The 21,509-nt window shown below is 36.2% G+C and overlaps 1 protein-coding gene across 4 annotated transcripts in view; it reads left to right on the top strand.

Annotated features, from left to right (window-relative positions):
* The window catches only part of MARCHF1 (membrane associated ring-CH-type finger 1), a gene marked incomplete at both ends in the record, with an annotated part of 451,661 nt that overhangs the window by 287,638 nt on the left and 142,514 nt on the right, over positions 1-21,509 (top strand). For all 4 annotated transcript variants that reach the window (XM_080797423.1, XM_080797422.1, XM_080797424.1 and 1 more), the window contains one exon: positions 11,510-11,560. In XM_080797423.1, coding sequence (XP_080653549.1) covers positions 11,510-11,560 — 51 coding nt within the window. The remainder of the gene's footprint in view (positions 1-11,509; positions 11,561-21,509) is intronic.

Below are 21,509 nucleotides of genomic sequence, written 5' to 3' on the forward strand. Positions count from 1 at the left end.
GCACATCACATGGGAGGTTCTCCCACAAGTACAGAAGGAAGAATTACCAGTCTTTACATGGATCAGAAACTTGCCTAAACAGACATTTGCGTAAACGTGTATGTGCGTTTTTTTGTGTGTGCCATGAAGATTTTAGAATTTTTAAATCCTGTTCCAGAATTTAGGAAAAAAAAAAAGGAACCTAGCCTGAATTTTCTCTGACAGTCTCTTAAGAAATATATGGTCGTTAAAGTGCCTTTAACAGAATGGAAGATGAAAAGTACTAATGAAAACATCCCACCGTGCAGCAGATTTTAAATGGTTGGTCTTTTGTATGTGGACTGTCTTACAAACATGCCTCCAATCTTAAACACTTGGAAGGAAATAATATAACTCTAACACAAAAAAATAGTTTGAAAACCACTTGATAGATTTTCTAGTAGCTGCAGACTGTGATGGATAAAATATGACCATACCTCTCGAGCAACCTTCTCAGATCTTAATTTGATAAAAATTAATAATGTAAGGCCATACAAAGAATACTGAAAATGACCGATATCCATCAAAGTACAGAAAGAAACAGATAGCACTTCTGAATTGGATGATTTGGGGGGAATTAGTAGGCTATTTACAGTGGGTGTGAGTAGATCATGTAGAAGACAGAAGGGATAGTTCAGCGACATAGCTAGAGACAGTAGGGAGTATTACCATCCAGGGTTTGAAAAGGCAGAGAGAAGGAACATTGTTCAGAATGCAGAGACACAGTGGGTCTTGTGGAGAGGGCTACCTGACAACTGCTGAGAGCTCCAGCTAAGGGACAGAGCCCGCCCCTGGTGATGTTTCAAAGAGGGGGTAGTTACTCTGTCCTGTTGTCTTCCATTTCTATAATCTCCTACTGGGGGTCTTCAACGGTGGAATGAAATCCGAAGTCAGAGAGCAAAGGGTCCATGATGAGATCCTTCCAGGTATGCCTCCTGGGCAAGATCTGTATAAAGAGTGGGACATGGATCTCAAGGGACAAATAGATGTCTAGTGCACCTACAAATAGAACATTTGGAACTGAAATGAACATACGAAGTCTTTATTACTTAAACATTGAGATTCCAAGACAGAAAAAGGCCAAAAATTGGGGCAAATGTTTAGCATTTATAAGAAAAACAACCAGTTAATTAATAAGGAATGGGATATATAGATATATATATATAGATATATATATATGAGGTAAAATGAAACTGATGGTAGATTTTTTTAACAATATTGAGTATTGTGATAGAAAGCATATGAAAGGAACGCATATAAAAGGAATTTTATACATGCATCAATAAAAAATACAAGAAGTTTTGTAAGTTAGGCGTACATTTAGAATGCTAGAGGTGTGGTGAGCTTCCTGTTTTTAATGTGAACATAGTCATACAGAAAAGAATTGTGGGAACAAATAAAACTGCTTATATTTCACTCTTAGAAGGGTTCAAATGTTGTACACTAAACACTTATACTGACCTTACTCTATATACTGTGAAAACAAACAAACAAACAACAGGAATCACCTTTTCAAAGGAGCCACTGAACTGAGCACATCACCTTCTACATTTTAGCAGCCATCCAGAGCCCCTCCTATCTCTTCATAACCGTAAAGTTGTGTAAATTAAACCCTCAGGGACTTTTCTCTGGTACTCTGGCAATTTAGCCAATGATTACTTTACTATATATATATATATATATAGTTTACTATATAATTTTTCTGCCCACCCAAATAAGACTCTGTTTGAAACATTTTCAGTCCTGGAGTATACAAACTTTTTAAAACAACATGTGTCCTTTTGTTCTCGTGCTAGGAATTACAGTTGTTGACCTGTGCAGAATGGTGGGTCAGTCATCAGTAGAGGGTCTTTCTTTTAGAAGTGTGCACGTTAAGAGGGTGTTTTTGCACAACACTTTTAGAGAGGGAAGGGAGATTTTCATCACCTCATTTTTATATTCTTTATTTACTAGCCAATACAATTATTTGGGCTATCTGAATAGATACAAGGCTTCTATTCAGTATCATAATTAGCAAGATTAGTTTTTCCATTAAATTTGGTATTTGGGACTATGTTTGTTTTGAAGAAAATTTAAGGTATTTTAGAATATGTTTGTTTTTAACAAACATAAGAAAATATGTTTGTTTTTCAGTAAATTCTATATAGAGCAAAATTTAATAATAAATGTGACTGCTGACAAATAAATGTCCTTTTCATAGTCTTTCTTTAACTCCAGCAAACCCAAGCTTCATAATCTTACTAGTCCTATTACACTTACATAGTAACTTACACTATATTTCGAACATGCTTTTTCAAAGTGTATTGTATGTGCTTCTACTACTATTTTGAGAAGGTAACTGTTCATGTGTTCTTGTGCCCATTTTGCAAATTCAGGCAACCCAAGGCCAGAGAAGGTGGATGATTTCCTTATGGTTACATGGTTAGTAATGAAGCTCTAATTCAAATGTCACAACCACAAATTCTTTTGTTGTTTTTTTTTTTTCTTCCCACCAGCCCTGCTCGACTCAATGATTAATTTGGTGCCTTTACGTTCCATATACTGTACTGTCTTGGGGGAGATCAACACCATGTTCCTTGCAGCTCTTTTGATCACACACACACCTTTATCCCTTGATGATATATAATCTTTGATGAGTAAGACTAGCTTTGCCATTTTTATTTATTTTATTTTCTTAATTTGATGTTTTATTTTAAAAAGATGAAAAACAAGTAAAACTATACCAGCCAAAGATGTTAATAGAAAAAGCCAGAATATCCCCATAGACCCCTCTGCTCCCTGCCATCCTACCATGCTGAGGGACTGAAGGTAAGCGCTGTGAATAGATGGTGTGGTAATAGCCAGTATTGGATGAGCATATTTTTGCTCAGTCAAAAATATATATGTAAGTACATAAATATATCCATAATGTATCTAGAGTTTCTGTATACTTCATTTTAAAGAAATGAAATTGCCCTCTACACATTATTCTTCAACTTTTCTTTTCACCTTAATAATATATCCTGGATAGTATCATCCACCAATACATAAGGCACTAACTTCACATTTGCATTATAATTTCTGTGTGCACATCCCATCCATCTATAATTTTACATACACAGGTATCCAACATGCTCTTTTTCTTTTTAAGGACTCTTTTTTTTCCTTATCTCCTTGCCCCTCTTTCACTGGACTCTTCTTCTGCCCTCCCACTCTCCCCTTAAGAAACTCATGTTAACTCACTCATGAGTATCCTTTCATGACTTTTTTAATGCTCATATACTCACAACGCAAATACATGTCTACACATGATTATGTGCACACATTGACACTTATAGAAGCTCTGTCTTTCTATGTTTTCAAATAATCATACCACTTCTCATTTCACTTTTCGCGCTCAATCTTATCTTGTGGAAACCTCTTTAGTCAATTCTATTTCATAATTGCATAATATTCCAAAGTGAGGCTCTACGATAATTCATGTCATCATTTCTCTCTTGGTGAGCATTGTTTACTCCATTAGTGAGGATCTAGTCAGAAGAGAGAAATCAGACTTTTGTTTTAACATAGAGAAATCAGACTTCTGTAAAGATCTGTGGCCTTGTCTGGGTGAACAAAGAAAAGAAATGGGAATTTTTTTAAAGCTTGAAAAAAGGGACCCATGGAATAGAAACTCATACTTCTGAGGAAGAAGCGAGCTGACTGGTGCTGGTGTCTACAAACTGTCGAGTATTGTTTCTGAGGTTGTTAGAAAAACTGCCCGCTGTACTCAGCTACTGCTATGGGAGGAACTTACAGGTACCAGGGGAAGAAGCATTTCTAGGATGATTCACTCAAGGAGCAGAGAAGAAGCCAACACAAAGCAAGTGAGATGGAGCAAATCCCATTTTCCTTTCCCAGCCTTGTGGGCCCCCTGCTGGCAGACCTTCAGGGGAAGTTCAGTGATGAAACACAAATGTGGGTTGCAGAGCCCCATCATCAGAGTACAGTTTCAGGCAGTGGGCTTACAGTTTTGAGAACACCAACTTCACAACTGGCACATCTACTGACAAGTTTGTTTGGGTTTTTTGTTTGTTTGTTTGTTTGTTTTTCGGTTAAGAACAGAGTTGCATTAAGTGTCCTTATTCGCATTTTCTTTTGAACCAGTGCTTTTATTTCTCTGGGATAAATTCCAAGGAAGGAGATTATTGCACAAAGTGATATTTTTAATTTTTTAACAGATGTTGCCAGATGTTTCGATGATACTGCAAAAATTCACACTTCTACCAGCAATTTTTGAAAGCCCTTGTTCTTCTTATCCCCACCAGCACCAGAGAGCTATCACCCTTTTCAATCTTTCCAACATGGTGGGTGTAAAGCAATGCCTTGTTTTTACTTCAATTAGCATTTTTCTGAAGTTTGTGATTTTAAGCATCTTTTCATATGTGTATTAACCGTCTGTAATCCCTTTTTTGTGAATTCCTATCCTTACTTTTCACTCTATATTTTTCTATTGGATTTCTTCTGTTGTCTTTTTTGTGAATAGACAAAAACCTCTTTGCACATTACAGAGATTGAACTCAGTCTTCTGTGTTGTGCTTTTTTATAATTTCATTGTTTGTTTATTCACTTTAATTTTTGTATATTTTCCAGAGATAACCAAATATAATCAAATATCACTTACAGCTTCTGGTTCTCATATTAGTTATGTATTAGTTATGTAGACTTCCCCCCCCAACATTGAATTTACAATTTAGACTTATTTCAAATTTTTAAAAATTTTTTATATTCAAGACTGTTTTCCATCTGGAGTCTATGACTGTATATTCCATTTAGTATGGGTTTGATTTCTTTTCTTTCATGTAGGTAGTCATTTGTCTGAAGCATTTATTATGTCAACTTTCCTTTCAATATGACTTGAAATGCCAATTTTATTATATGTGAAGTTATTTTATCTGTTTCTGGATTTTCTACTCTGGATTTTACTGACCTTTTGGTTAATTCTCATGCCAATGCCCTATTGATTTAATCACAGTGACTTTTAATATGGGCAATGCCTAGCATAAGGAGATCTCCTTTTTTTCATTATTTTCTTGGCTATTCTCAGCCATTTCTTTTCCTATATATGTTCCTTAAGATAATTTTATCTATCTCCTTTCTGCTTCACAAAGGAAGAAATAAATTATCCCCCCATCAAAAAGTGGTGCTTTCATTTGCTCAGATCATGATCTCCTCAATAAGATTCTATAATTTATATTTTTAGTAAGATTTTATGACTTCTCTGTTAAATTTATCCTTAACTATTTTATGGTTTTTCTTTTTATTATCACATTTCTGGATTTTAAAAAAAATTATTTTTTTTCAGTGTTCCAAAATTCATTGTTTATACAGCATACTCAGTGCTCCATGCAGTCCGTGCCCTCCATAATACCCACCACCAGGCTCAACCCCCCACCCCCAAAACCCTCAGTTTGTTTCTCAGGGTCCACAGTCTCTCATGGTTTGTCTCCCCCTCCAATCTCCCCCAACTCACTTCTTCTGGATATTTATTGCTAGAAGGGAAAAAGCTACTGATCTTACAGTATTTCCATGAGAATAGACTAAACTGTCACAGTAAAAAAATCCAAAAAAACGTGATGGCTCCAAAGAAATACAAGTTTATTTCTCTTTCATGAGAGTTTAGAGTGTATATTCCAAATTGGAAGAGGGGTCTTCACCATATGGCCATTCAAGGACTCAGGAGAATTCAGCTCTTCTATCTTTAATATGTGGTTTCCTGGCTTGCTCTGATAGTCACTGTCTCTGCACTGAGGAATAGAAAAAGAGCATGAAGGAAATTTTATATTTATGGAAAAGACAGGAAACTAAAATTGTGAGCTCTGTTCACATCTCACTGGAGGGTATTTAGTTATAGGCAACCTGTAACTGAAAGGAATGCTGGGAGATACAGTGTGACTGGAAAGGCATATACCCAGTTACCATTCTGTTCATACAGAAGAAGGGATGATGAATTTTAGGAAATTTAGTTGACTGCCATGGTATAATTACCCTGTATCTAGCCATTTTACTAGAGAGGACACTCGTTGTGATGAGCACCATGTAAGTGATAAATCACTGATTTCTACTCCAGAAACCAATAGTGCACTATATGTTAACTAATTTTTTTAAGTCTCATTAATCATAGTAGTTTTCTTGTTTAACCAGGTAAAGTTGGAATTTCTACAATATCAGTAAGGGAAGATTGTTTTGTTCCTTCTTTTCAATATATTCTCCTACCAATTTTTTTTTTACTGTTCTTATATTTGTTAGAAATTCTAAGATGCTTGAATAATAATAACAAGAGTAAGCATCCATAACAGAACTTCTTTAACTTAGTTCTTATATTTTACCATCTGAAAAAAAAATGGGACATTGATTTTAAAATACTGTCTTTATCACTTTAAGGGATCTCCTCCAATTCTTATTTTACTCAGAGCTTACATAGTAATAATACTACAAGGTTTGTCAAATATCTTTTCAGCATATATAATCACAATATTTGTCTCTTTCAATGTCTTAACCTAATGAAATGCTGCCAGATTTTCTGGTAAGAAAATATCTCGAATAAATCCTATTTATTCTATTCCTTGTGTATTTTTTAGATACACTGCTAGTGTGTCAAAGTTACATGCTACTATTTAGATATATGCTAATATGTTTAAAGGAATTTGCACCTGTGGTCCCAAATAAGATTAAAGCATAATTTTCTTTTTCCTCTTTCTTTCTTTTTGGGTACTGTCTTAAGGCATACGAAGTATACTTTCTGCAAGATTGATAATATGAATTAGGGAACTTTGTTTCTATAGTCAAGAATAATGTAAAGAAAATTGAATTATGTGTTCTTTAAAAGTAAGGTAAGACTCACTTGTGAAATCATCATGCCCTTATCCTTTCTAGGGCATATAGACTTCTATTTATCTATCTATCTAATATCCTCTTTGTTAATTACTGTATCTATTCAAGTTTTCCTCTTCTTGAATAAATTCTGACAACTTCTACTTTGCTAGAATATGACTCATTTTTTTTCTAGGTTTTCAGCTTTGTTGCAACAGTATTATATGTAACACTTTCTATGATTTTTCTAATTTTTTCTGTGTCTTTGGTTATTTGTCCTTTCTCATCTATTTCTGTTTTTTCTTTTCCTTAAAAAGTCTTACTAGAAATTCATCTATTTTGCAATTATCTTCAAGGACCTGTTATAAGAAAATATTTCTTTAGTCTTCTTATTTATATCTCTTTAATGAGTTTTAGCTTTTATAATTTATTATTTTTTACTACATTCTTTTATTGGGTTTCATTACTGTTTTCCTTAATAATGAAAGCATTTATGGTTATAAATTTTTTTCTGGATATAGCTTTTGCTGTGTTCCTTACAGGTCTTACTATAACATTTTCAAGACTTTCTGGTTATAATTTTTCAGAGAGTTTTAATTAGTGGTGATTAAGATTTATTAGTCACATTTCAAGTTTTTATTTCTAATTTTATTGTCTCAATATCATAAGAAGTGCCCTATAAAATCCCTATTGAAGTTTTTTGTTAAGGTATTATTTGAGGGCAAATCAATTTTAAATGTTTCATAGACACCATAAACAACATTTTTCATTTAGTGGACATGAGTTTTTTATATGTATCTATTAATCAAGTTTTTATTGCAGTATTTAACTTCTCTGCATTTTGTTTGTTTATAAGCTACATTGTTTTCAAAGGCTTTTCTTCTATTACGCATTTAATTACCTTAGCAAAAATAGTCCCATTTTCTACATAGAATTTCTTCAGATGACCTTCAAAATTGCCTCATTTCTTTATCTTCTTTCAAATATTCTTGACTTTTAGCCTGGACAGGAGGTGAGGGGGACCAAGGGAAATAAATAGAGAATAGCACCGTATCAGTGAAATGTGTGGATCTTACTCTGGTTTCTTCACTCAGGAATATTTAGTTATTTTCCTTCAGTTCCATAAAAAACCTCCTTCCAAGTTTCCTTACTGCCCTCTTCTGATCAATGGTCTAATATATAGAGTAGTCATGTATAGATACATACATGACCAGCCATATTGCTTATTCTTTAACACAGAGTATTGTCTTTTAAAGGAGCTATGTTATTTTCCTTGGGTTATAACATTAAAAATATGTTAAACCAATTTAGTAATGATGTTCTCATTTGGTAATCATTTTTCCTTTCTGGTAATAAAAATCCAGTCATGTTTTCTAAGATCAAATTCTAAAAGCAATTGTTATTATAGGAATAATAATCTCAAAACAAAGCTAACAGTATCAGATATATTTTTATCAAATAAAAATCAGAAACCTCTTAAAAATTCTAAAAAGCACTGATAAAATTAGAAGTCTGTCCCTCTGCATACTGTGAATGATCTACTAAAATGAATCTGCTAAGATCAGTCTGCATCAATCAATCTGCTTGATGATCCCATGCTTTTCATACAGACCTGTCTGAAACTCCTGCGGGTTCCAACTCTCAGTGACCTAAAAGGACACTACAGCTTGGGTACCACTAACTTACGTTAGATTCTAAGACAACTTCTATTCAATGTAAGGTAAAGAATTTAAACTGATCATAACGAGATATGACAACCATATTTGACTAATCTACAAAGAAGAATATGTCATTGCAATAGTAATGGGACAAGCCACCCGATTAATTAGCAGCAAATTAGACAGATTGCCTTGGAAGTTTTCCAAGAGTAGAAGTGTTTCTTTGCTTCAAAAGCAGGGCAGAGCAAACTTCCTTAATCCCCTTGGGTAGAGAAAAGTTTGATTTTTCATTCTTAAATTTTATATGTCATAATCTAATCCACAATTGAAGCAGAATTGCGGGACAGAGAAACTGGGCTGTTTATGTTTAAATTATGAGTCTCATAACCTGTGACGATTATCGTGATTTTGAGGGAGATTTTTGGGTGTTTCGTCTATCTGTGAATGGTAATGGAAATGTTATAACCTTGTAAACTATAAAATGTGTCCATGCATAGCTCATTTGAGTCTAACAACAGTCTCCAAGATATTTTCTCCTCCGTGTTATGGTGAGGAAACAGTGAGGAATCTTCTGGGTTGTCAAACAGTACACTCTTGCCAGAGCCAGTGCATTACCATGGGGCAAGCTGTGAGTCAGGCTTTCCCTCTCCAAAGCTGCCAACACAGCAGTGGGGTGCACCCTCTGTCCCATACAGTAACTGGAATAGGAACAAAAGTGAACTTAGCCAGGGCAAAAAAAAATGTAACCTTCGCCTAAGCTCCTTTCTTTCTTGTAGTGCCTAGTCTCTTAGTAGGAGAAAATAGAACCAGTGGATTTCAGGTTAAAAGATATCTTGAAGTACTACATAGTCAAGAAAATGCTTCCTCTCCATTAGCGTGGGTGTTGCTGGTGAAGAGCATCGGAAATAGCTGCTTACTATAACTTCATGTCGAACTCATTCACAATTGTGGAGGAAACCTGATCCTCCTTGTTTTTAAATCAAAACAAAGTGCTATTTGGTTTGAAAAATTAAGTAATCTGATGCCATATTAAATTTCTATAGTGCTCCTGAGTCCTTGCTGAAACACTTTCAGTTCTAGTACCTTAACTGTGTTTTCAAATACCATGGAAATACAGAAGACATAACAAAACAACCACTACAACAAAATTCCCCCCCAGTCTATTATATTATGTGACTTATTTACCTCTGTTCACACAATAGTATGTCAAAATCCCAAATTTCACTCAGAAGGGAAGATGGATTGGTTTTGTTTTCTAGTCTCTAGAAGAGGAGTTGAGATGTCAGGAGAAAAGTACCTCTCTCCATCACCAGAGGAAGCTAATCAAGGAACAATGTCTGCGGGCAGCATAGACATTAATCTCCAGCGGGATCACGGGCCTGTTATGAGGTGTAACTAATCGCATCGTTGTGACTCATCTTGGTCTGTAATACCACGCTGCACAGTGACATCAGTGGTTGTGTGAGATGTATGTTGCATGTAAAGGAAAAAATACTCTTCAGCTGGAATATCTGCAAGCCTGTGCATGACACGGTGACAGCTGCCAGTAAATGCAGCTCCTGTTCCTCCACAATAACGTTTGCCACCACCTGTCATCACTGTGTTTCTGGCACAGTCTGGAGCAGTCATCATGGGGCAGTTTCAGACCTGCAGGTTGTTAGAACGGCTTATTTCTCAAAAATGACCTATGTCAAGATGCTCCGTGGTTGTCTACACAGGTCCACTTTGGCGCCAAGTCCAGATGCTCAGGAAAGTTTTTAAGAAGAATCCTAAAGTGTTTATATACCACATCTTCTTTATCCATTCATCTGTTGAGGGACATCTGGGCTCTTTCTATAGTTTGGCTATTGTGGACATTGCTGCTATAAATATTCGGCTGCACGTGCCCCTTCAGATCACTATGTTTGTATCTTTAGGGTACCCCTGAAACAAATAATACATTATATGTTAATTTAAAAAAAGAAATATTGTTTATCAATAAGAATAAATGAACTATCAGCTAAAAAAAAAAGGAATCCTAAAGTATTAATTCAGAGTCTTCACAAACTTTTTGTTTCTGGAACAGTACTTCCAACATTTTCTCTACAGAAGAAAAGTGTACTGTGATCTCTTGGTACATGTAAAGTGCATGATACACATACAGTTTAATGTGTTGGTCAGTTATCCACTAACAGATAACTGGTGGAGTAGAAAAAACAATCAGATGGGATGAGACAGAAGACCTCAGGCTGGCCCTGGCTTGGGCATGAGGCTGCCATTGCTGGGAAAAGAAGGACTTTGGGCTTCAAAAGAGGGGGTTCCACTCTTTGAGGTCTCTACCTTAAAATTATAAGGCTTTTTAAAAAATGTACCTATTCAAAAGTTTTCTCATGCTTCTTTTCTACTACACTGGAAATCCTTTAAGAGTCAAGAACTAAGGCAATACATTTTTTTAACTTATTTTGAAGTTTTAAATTTTAAAATAATTTTTAATATCTTTAATTTAAACAGTTGAGTGTTTTAAATTTCAAAGTGTCTTCTGAATGTTTATATTTTAAAAGCAAATTAACAGAAAAGACAATATATATTTTAAAGGAGCAGGACTTAGAAGTATGTGCCATGTACCTGGTATGCAATAGTTACCTACACTAGAAACAGAATTTACTTAGAATTTCCTGGTAGCAAAAGTGATAGAGGAAATAATGGAATATATATTCCTTTGTTAATTTATTTCAAAAGAACCACATATATTTTTCTAGAGAAATAAGCTTTTCCTGGTAATAAATACTGCTAGACTGATAAATATACACTGATGCTAACTGAAACATTTTCACAAGGACAATGATATGTACTAGAGAAATAAAATTTGGTAAGACAAACGCCATTCTGTGTAAGCAGTTTGTATATCTATCAATCAGAACAATATGCTAGCATTTAGATGTTGGCCCGTGCTGTGCTTTCTTTTCTCCACAGTAAAGACTGTTCTTATATTCTTAATCAGTGTCTCTAATTTTATTTTTCAGAATGACAAATCTCCGGGGCGATCGGCAAGTCGATCAAGTAATATTTCAAAAGTAGGTAAACTATATTACTTAACAGTTTATTGATTTCCATATCTTATGAGTTCAAGTAAATATTTTATAATGTTTAACCTATAAATGTTATCTGTGAGCAGTACACAAATATGATTTGTTAATAGTTTTAACTATTTTGAGCTTTTGCTGTGATAAGAGGACACGATCTCACACAGGATAAGTCGTCATTTTTCCTTTTCAGCACTATATGCAAAAGATAATTTGTTACTTTTAGAATGTCATGCAAAGTATGTTTTTTTTTTTTTCCTCTTACTTCAAACATCATGGAGCTGTCACATTCCCAACTTGAAACTGTATCAACACTCATGGTACAATTTCCATAAATTCAGTTTTTCTACAAGTTTGGGCTCATCTATGCTCATATTAACCAGGACCAGTTTTAGAAATAGCTTAAGACATTAGTTTAGTCATATTTGTTTTGTAGAGTCAATGGATGAAGAAAACAAAATGCTTCCTAGACTGTCTATAAATTTAAGCAAAACACCAGAGTGTCAGAAAGATTATGGCATGGCAGAGATAACTCCAGATTTTTATAGTGTCTGGAAATCAAAAATCAAAGGCTATTCTCTAAAATGAGACACAATGCAATGTACAGACTTTGTGTTCAGGGAATGAGAAATCATTTACAGCCATTTGTCAAATCAGAAAACTATGGACTTCCAAAAATGTAATTCAGACAAAGATGGATTTCCCGTGACTAGAACTTGTTCTGTGGGGCCACTCACTTGCCAGCACCCTCCACAGCCCTGAGCTTAATTTTATGTATTTTGTACCTTTATATTATTTTCCTTCAAGAGAACCCCCCAAATAGTTGGCAACTGCAGACACTGTAGAACACAGACCCACTTCCAGGTTAGGGAAGTGTTTTGTTTTGTTTTCAGAAACAAAGAATTTCTTTACTCATGGAAAAATAGCAATAGCCAGAGCATCAGCATCTTCTTTAGCTGGTTTCCTGACACTGGTTCTTGGGAGACGATGCCAAGATGGCCGGGTGACTCCTCCAAACACAGTGCATTGGTTATAGGAGTACAACCCTACACTTAGGAAACTCTCCTATTTTCAGCAGTTAGGAAGTATGCCTGTCCATTGCTCTGTGAGACAACATCTCTGTGTTACAATGCTATGCCTTATAAAAGCATCCTTAAAAAGACAGTCCAGAACTAAAGCAGGCAACGAATCTGCTAACAAGACACGCAGAGAGAGATACAAGAGACCCATAGAGAATCACATCTCAGCACATGGGACTGAACATTTATAATTACATTCAAATCCAAGTGCTTTTGTGGATATTCGAGAGCCAATGTGGTCTAGGACTAATTCTTTGAGAAAGAGGACCTGACTGTCCGTTGCTGAGACCATCACTTAACCTCCCTGAGATAGAATTGCCTCCGCTGTGACACGAGGGTGATGGTATCAGTACTTTGGAAGCTTCCATAAGTAGGTGTAAATTAAAACAATTCCTTGAAAATGTCTGTCATCTTAGTCGTGTCCTGAAGAACCTTGCCTGCAACTGAAGAACATTGTCGTCTTTCTAGACTTGAATGTTAATGTCGACCTGGACACTTGTAAACATACCCACCACTCCTTTGTCATGCCAGATACTGTCTCGTGATCCAGGGGTACAATGATATTGCATTTCCAAGCCGTTGTTTGAGTTTGGCATAAGGCAGATTGTTAATAACTTTTAGCCTTTTAACTTCTTTGAGAAATAAAGAAGTCAGGAGCGTAGTTTCCCTTCTGTGAGTTCTTCCAGGCTCTGATATGTATTAATTGCATCCCTGTGTGTGAGACAATTAATGACAAAAATGCATTATATTCAGAGGGAAATGAAAAGCTCTCTTTTTAAATAGTCTAGTTGCACAATAGCAAAAAAGTCAACTATCAGACACCCGTAGAGATAAAAAGATTGTTGTGTGCATGTTTATTTTTTTAAGCCAATATGACTTTTCTTTTATTCATTCTCAGAATGACAGTCACAAATGCTAAACATATTGAGTCCTCACTACTTTTTCATGAATTATTAAGTGACAAAATTTTCATTAGGACCATGTAACCTACTGAGTGTGAAATGGCAAAATCTAGCAATATTTGAATCCTTAACTTTTAAAGTGGTAGAGGAAAAAAAAAATCAAAGAAGAGCTAGGATGCTTTGTCTCTTTAAGTCCTCTGGACTTCATCCCATGTGGCTTTTCCTTTTCCTGATTTTGCTTTGTAACCTTCCACTGTAATAAATCATAGCCGTGATTATGACTGTAAGTTCAGTCCTATGAACTTCCTAGAAAAATCACTGAAACTGGGTGTGGTCATGGGAACCATTCCCTTCCTCATTAGCCAAAAAGTGTAGACAGAAGGCTATGGGAGTTAAGAGAATGATCACCTCCCTTTGGTGAAGACAGGATGCATCAGAGATGGTTTCTTAGAAGAATGTTATATAAACAGGGCCTCGAAGAATGGGTGTGACTTGATTTGTTTAAAAGGATATAAAGTACAAAAAGTGGAAGCTGGAAAACATGGATTATGAAGAGAAAGATACATAAATCATTTTAGAGGCCTTTGAGATGGAACTTTGAATAATAGGAAATACTCTCTTTAGTCACAACATGCAAGTGTCAGCTGTCTTGATAACACAGGGATGGATTTGGAACCCATCAAGATCCTCAAGGCTTTTTTTAGTAAATACGTATGAAACTGAACGTCATGATTTTTGCTCTTTAGGACTGTATAAACATGATCCCGCAGTTGTGAATATGAAATATCCAAGGATGGGATAAATAACAAATATCGAATTGTTAATGAACATTAAAAACGTTCTCGTGGTCTTTATCTCTGAATCTTTTTATCCTGTGTTATTTAATTGTAATTATACCTTGCATGTTATATTTCCAGTTTTCTGGCCATTCCAGAATTTTTTCTTAGTTTATCTTTCTAGTTTGTTTTAGGACATATAAGACAGACCTGTGACTTTTTTTTTCCTGTTCTAATAGGATTTGTGTGCATTAGATATGTTAAAGTTGAGTCAAAAGCTACAGAGAAGCTATATAGATTTAAAACAATGTATATGAGATTGTCAAAATATCTTCAGTGTGAACAAAGCAGCATTCATTTATCCACACTTACTTTTTTTGTTTGTTTTTTTGAAAAGCTGTTTTTGATATTAATGCTGGTTGCTGCTTTTTAACACACCCACGGTGCCCAAATAGGTTCTTCAAGATGTAAAATTAGCCAAATTTGGCCTTTCTTTTATTTCTTCTAGGGTGAGGAATCATTATATTCAACTAGCAACAGCATATTACATATTTCACAAGAAAAATCATTCAAAAGCAAACTGTCAAAAGGAAAGAAAGCCTTGTACTTTCAATTCAAATCAACATCTAGAATTTTCTTTTAAATAAAACACTTTGAGGCTTTTTGGTCTATGTGGGAAGCAGCTCACAAAATCTAATCTACTTATGAAGAGAAACTCAAATGCCACCACATTAACAAAATATTTCAGTTAGTTTCTATCACTTCCTGTTATATTCTCTAGACTTCATTTACTTGAGAAAGGTTCGTCGAAATTGCTCTGTTAGTCTTTTCCTAGAAATATCATAGAGAATGTTAGGTAAAGATGGTTATGTAGTGTGTAAAATAATATCCTTAAGGCTTCCTCCTCTCTTGTTCATGGACCCTAGTTTATTCTGCAGTAAATGAAGATGCATGACAGGGTCAATACAATTTATTCAACAAATATTTTTTTATGGATAAATTGTGTACAAGTCATTATATAAGTCATTGCATTTTAAATAGATCTTTTCTTTTAATCAAATACATACTTTGATTTTGCTTTTGTAAATCTTTATCTCTCCATATTTTGCCAGATTTGCCTTTCTAAAATTTCAATGTATTTTCCACCAAGGTTAAGGTGAAAGTGTTCCCTAAATGGAAAATGTACTGGGAATTCTTTCAGCTGAACCTGAGCCATACATTTGCCTCTCTGAACAGGTGTTTAATGTTTTGACTTATTTAGATATCCGTTTTGGTTTGTTTATGCAGGGGGCCTATAAATCAGTCATGCCCTCAGACTACATACCTTTAGCGGGTAAGTTTGATAGATAAAATGGGATGTATACTTAGGAAACAACTGGAAATGAGGTAAACTAATTTGAGAACTGTCATAGAGCCTGAGTCAAGGTCTGTCCTGAGACCAAACCTAAGTAAATGAGTATAAATTTAGTTGAATTGGTAAAAAGAATGGTGGAAGATTAAGAAAACCTGAAACCTTATATCCTGAAGCTTTTCCTTTATATACATTCACTCCTTAGGTCATCTCATCTAACCTCATGACTATATAGAATCAATATGCCAACAACTCTCAAATAGATATTTCTTGCCCAGATGTCTGCTGTGAATTCCAGACCCAAATATCCTACTTAAACTTTCACGTCAGTGTGTAATAGGAATCTGTCTTAGGTCAGATTGCGAAGAAATAGATTCTAAAATGAGATTTTTTTTTTTTGCAATATTTTACTACGGAGAACCCCTAGAAGCTTAGGAGCAGCGATCAGAGGAGTGGGAGAAGCAGGACAGGGAAGAAGAGGAAGTCAAGAAAAGCTCCCCTAATCCTGCAAGGAGACCCTGTAGTATAAAATGAACAGAAAGCTGTTCCCACCTGAGGCATGAAAACAGAATTTTCATCTTCCTATACCAACCATTCACTAGCTCAAGGGCTCCTTGAGAGAGGGTACCTTCCAGGCATTTTGACTCTCATCACATGCAGGTATAACTGTCTAAGAAGCCAAGGGCATTTCTCTAAAGAGAGAATCACAGTTTCAGGACTTCAGGCACAAAACTGCCCAGAAGCTGAAAGAGGCCAGGATGGGTTCTGGTAGAATGCTGAGAGCATCTGCTGTGGCCCATCAGCTGCACTGCTCAGATCCATATAAACTCATTCCATCCTGTCGTGGATACTTATAGATCATGATTGGCCATAATTTCTGAGGGAAAAAAACGGAAGGCATGGATTAGTAGAACAGGCTCTTGCTTTGGAGTTGCCAAAGCCATAACTAATCCACCATCTTTTCCTACCACTCATTTCAAATATCCCTCCTTCTTAATGATCTCTTCCCTCAGGCCAGGTGGCTTGCTGGGGAAGTGTCTCTGACCTCCAGTCTTGATTGCTGTGCTCTTAACGGGATGCAGTTGCTGTAATCAACCATTTGAAGTTAACCCAGGGTATGGCTGAGTAAAAAAATGTTGCAGTGGATCCCCCAAGTTTTAAAATATGTCTTGCTTCATCACATTACTGGGTATTTACCCTAAAGATACAGATGTAGTGATCTGAAGGGGTACATGCACCCAAATGTTTATAGCAGCAATGTCCACAATAGCCAAACTATGGAAAGAACCTAGATGTCCATCAACAGATGAATGGATAAAGAAGAGGTGGTATATATGTACAATGGAATACTATGCAGCCATCAAAAGAAATGAAATCTTGCCATTTGTGATGACGTGGATGGAACTAGAGGGTATTATGCTGAGTGAAATAAGTCAGTCAGAGAAAGACAATTATCATATGATCTCCCTGATATGAGGAAGCTGAGAGGCAAAGTGGGGGGGTTTGGTGGGTAGGGAAGTTAAAAATGAAACAAGATGGGATCAGGAGGGAGACAAACCATAAGAGACTTAATCTCACAAAAGCAACTGAGGGTTGCCAGGGGAAGAGGGGAGGGAGAGGATGGTTCGGTTATAGACATTGGGGAAGGTACGTGCTGTGGTGAGTGCTGCAAAGTGTGTAAACCTGGCAATTCACAGACCTGTACCCCTGGGGCTAATAATACATTATATGTTAATAAAAAATTAAAAATTAAAAAAATAATAAAATATGTCTTGCTTCTTCATCATGTAGCAGCAACCCTTCCTCCTCATATCAGACAAGAGCCAATTGTTCAGTGAGGGTTGCTCTGCTTACCAGACAATATAACTTGTGTTATCAAGTTCATGAGGGAGAGCTCCAGTCACATGGTCAGCTGATGGCCATGGAGGTCAAGCCTTTGGACTTTCTAGAGCCAAGTAGCATGCCAGGAGCTACTTTCCATGAAGAGAACTCTGCTGCAATAAGATGGCTTTGATCTAGAACACTAAGGTTTTCACAGCAATTTTCCATTCAGGGCTTGATGGAGAGCCCGCATTATGTTCTTATTTACCATGGTACCTCTAATATTGTAGGATTTACTACTTATTATGACTCTGGCTTTGAGGTTACTTACACTAAAGACAAAACTGCTGCAAAAACTTCTCTCATTCTTGACCCATCTCAACATTGGTAGCCTTCTGAGTCATCTGATAAAGGATTTAAGCATTATTGCAAAGTGTGGTCTTTGCCATCTCTAAAACCCAAGCACTCCTACCAAGCACACTGGGTCTTTCTTGCAAAATCTGTCCTTCACTCTGAAGGGAATGTATTGACATGCACAACACAGCGGAAGCCCTACAATTTTCACTGATTAAGCCTGCTCCTGTATGCTCGTAGGATTTTTCTCTTGTGCTCTAGAACACATATGACTGAATAAGGCATTCAGATTATTGGCCGTAACTGCTCATTAGAGCTGATTAACATGATACCAGCATACAGTAAACTAATCTGATGTTTGACCATTGTTAATCGATCTTGTGACAAATCCCTGGGGCAGGGCCAGGAATGTATACTGATGTCCATATCAGGTGAATGTAAGCTGCCTTTGATCCAGCCTTGATTCATTTGTGATGAATATTAAAAAGAACACATTATTAGACCAGTAGCTTCATACTACACGACAGACCTCCACACCACACTGTGCTGATCTGCTCTAATAATGACAGTACGCAAGGCATGGTGCTGCAATTAGAGCTACTGCCTGGTTCTATTTGCCATTGTCTACCGTCATTTGCCTGACCTACCAGGTTTCTATTTCAGGGAACAGCCTGAGAAATTAAAGGGTGACACGATAGAAACAATCACCCTCATATCCTTTCAAGACTATTTTTCCCACAACAGCCAAAATGATTCTTTGCGAGTATAAATCAGAGAGTGTCTTGCTCCTGTTTAAACCCTCCAGTGGTTTCCTGTATCACTCAGAGTAAAAACATAAATCCTTACATTGGCCAAGGAGCCCTAACGGAGCCCTGCACTATCTCTCTAATTGTATTTCTTATCGCTCTCCCGCTGGAGTCACTGAGCTCCAGACACACTGACCTGATGCTGTTCCTCAAACACAAGGTTTTGCTGTGGGGCATTCGCCCTCCACGCTCCTGCTGCTCAAAATGCTCATTCCTTGGATAGCTCATTCCTTGGATCAGCTGCCTGCATTGTTTTACATATCTACTTAGACACCATCTTGTCAGTGAGGACATATCTCCTTTCCGGCTGTATTTTTAAGGATTTTATTATAATCTATAATTTTTATATGTTCCTATTTGTCTAATTTAAACTCTAGGAGAATAAGAACTTTGTTTCTTTATTCAATGCTGCTTCCTTCCTCAGCGCCTAGAAAATTGACAAGTAAGTAGAATACCCTCAGCAAATACGTGTCAAATGAATGAATATAGACTGTTTTTTGTTGTTGTTGCTAGCTTTAGAATGTATGCTCTTAACATGGAATGTGTGGATGGATATATAGAGCAGAGATCCTTGGACAGGCTAGTGCGTGAACATGTTACCAGTACACACAAAATAGATAGAACATCTGAGTGTTTACAGTAGCTACAATGGAGCCCATCCAAATGCTCAATGCCAGCCACCCTCCCCCAGCTTCTTTGAATGTTTTCAGATCATTCATCAGCTGTCTTGCTCTTCAGAGATTTTTTTCTAAGTCAAGTGGTGGTCTTTGACCCATATATATAACACATGAGAAATTTTCCTTTTTTTTTTAATTTAAATTCATTTAGCCAACATATGATACATCATTTGTTTTTGGTGTAGTTTCAATGATTCCTTAGTTGTGTATAACACCCTGTGCTCGTCATGTCATGTGCCCTCCTCACATGAGCATTTTTTAAAACCACACTTTAATAAGGTGCATCCATTGCAGAAGAGGCACTGAATAATCATGTGGAAAGGATCTCTTACCAAGTGGATTTCAGCCAGCCTGTGTCCTGAGTCTCTCTGCCCCCAACCCCCCGACCCCACCCTCTCCCATTCCTGAGCCAAGGCCCATTAATAGAGGAGCCATGTTGTCAGAGAAGGAGGCTGTGAATGAACAACAATACCATGGTCTCTTCCTTACCCAGGGTGAATAAGCACTCTACCACTGAATGAATACTTAACTTGTCAGAAGCAGAGACTGATGTCCAAGCCCCCGAATTAGTAGCATTTATGGAGAAGACCATCCAGCCTCTTGATAGCAGCTTGATTGCATCAGCTGCCTTCCAGTTTGGGCGTGTCTCACGTGTAGGGCTGGGATGAGGGTGAAGTAAGTGAAGCATGAGGCACAGACACAAAATTTAAAGGAGTACCAAAAAACTCAGCAATCAAGATAAACTTGAATGCAATACTTTAGGAATCAAATGTCCTGCAAAAACTCCATGATAAATCAAATAACAACACTTTAAATAAAAACAGAATCAGTGCTATGTTAGGCCATGTGCAGCCAGAGGCAAAAGAAAAAAATCCATAATACTGGTTTTGCATTTATTGAACTTTTCATATTTGTTCATCATGGGTCTTTTGCGCTAATTTTTTTTTAAGTATTGCTTTCAATGTTTTTTCTCTTGCTTACTGAATTTTTTGGTGCTGTCTTACATTATGAGCCCAAGGCAAGTGTCTCACTCCTTCACTCTCTTCTCAGCTCTCTACCTATCTACGCTGAACTTATTTGCAATTATGTAAAATTTAAAAATAATTTCTACAGTTGCACTGGCCACATTCAAGTGCTCAATAGTTACAAGTGGTTAGTGCTTGCCATATTGTACAACATAAAATGTTCCCATCCTCACAGAGCATTCCATCAGACATTGCTGCTGTAGATAAGATGCTAAAGTCCTCTCTGAAAAGAAATAAGTGAATGGTTACTTGGATGTTTTCAAAACACCTAGAAAAGTAATCCCAATCTGGACCAGATGCAATACTACCTAAAATGTCAATTTGCAAGTTCTTAAATCCAGATTCCTGGCAAGTCAGCTTTGCTTGACTTAAGGAAATATTTTCATAACAAGAAATATTGAGGATCAGGAACTATTGATCATGAATGAGCCCCAGGAATTAATGGCACAGCTTTAATTGTTGTGACTGTGATGCTGTAGTAATGTGGGAATTTGTTTTTCCAGACCAGATCATAAAACAAAGGTATGCCAGTATTTGGTTCCCATAATAATTCTGAATGGAAATGAATAACATGTGGTTTTGTGGTGCCAGGGGTGAGAATCATCTCTCACCACTGATCAACTGTGAGCAGAAGAAAAAGCAACCTTGCAGTGGTAGTTTCTTTTCCAATGAAAAAGATTTATTTTAAATGAGGATGATTGCATTTAATTTAATTCTAATTTTTACAGATAGTCATATATTTTAGTGTAATGAATCTCTGATGAAATAAAAGCATACATTTAAAGTCTAACTAGGCATGAAATGCAGAATGTTGGGGGCTGGGAATAAAAGATGGTATAAGTAAGAGAAATAAATGCTGTCTGTTGATACTCTAAGCAGTCATAACTTCTTCCCTCTGGATTTCCTCAACTAAACATTTAATATAAGAAAAATTTATCTGAAGCCAAATTGGTGTTTCTTTGAGTATCTGTAATGTCAATAAACTATACAAAATTTCTTTAAATTTACATTATCTAACATGGTAGTTTGATGGTTGCACCCTTGAATTTTTCACCTATGATATTATTTTAGGAAATAATTTAATTGTATAGATTTCCCCATTCCTAACAAAAGCTACATTTAGTGCCAGCAACTCTAAAGTTTGATCAG

This window comes from Martes martes, assembly GCF_963455335.1.
Source record: "Martes martes genome assembly, chromosome: 2".
NCBI lineage: Eukaryota > Metazoa > Chordata > Mammalia > Carnivora > Mustelidae > Martes > Martes martes.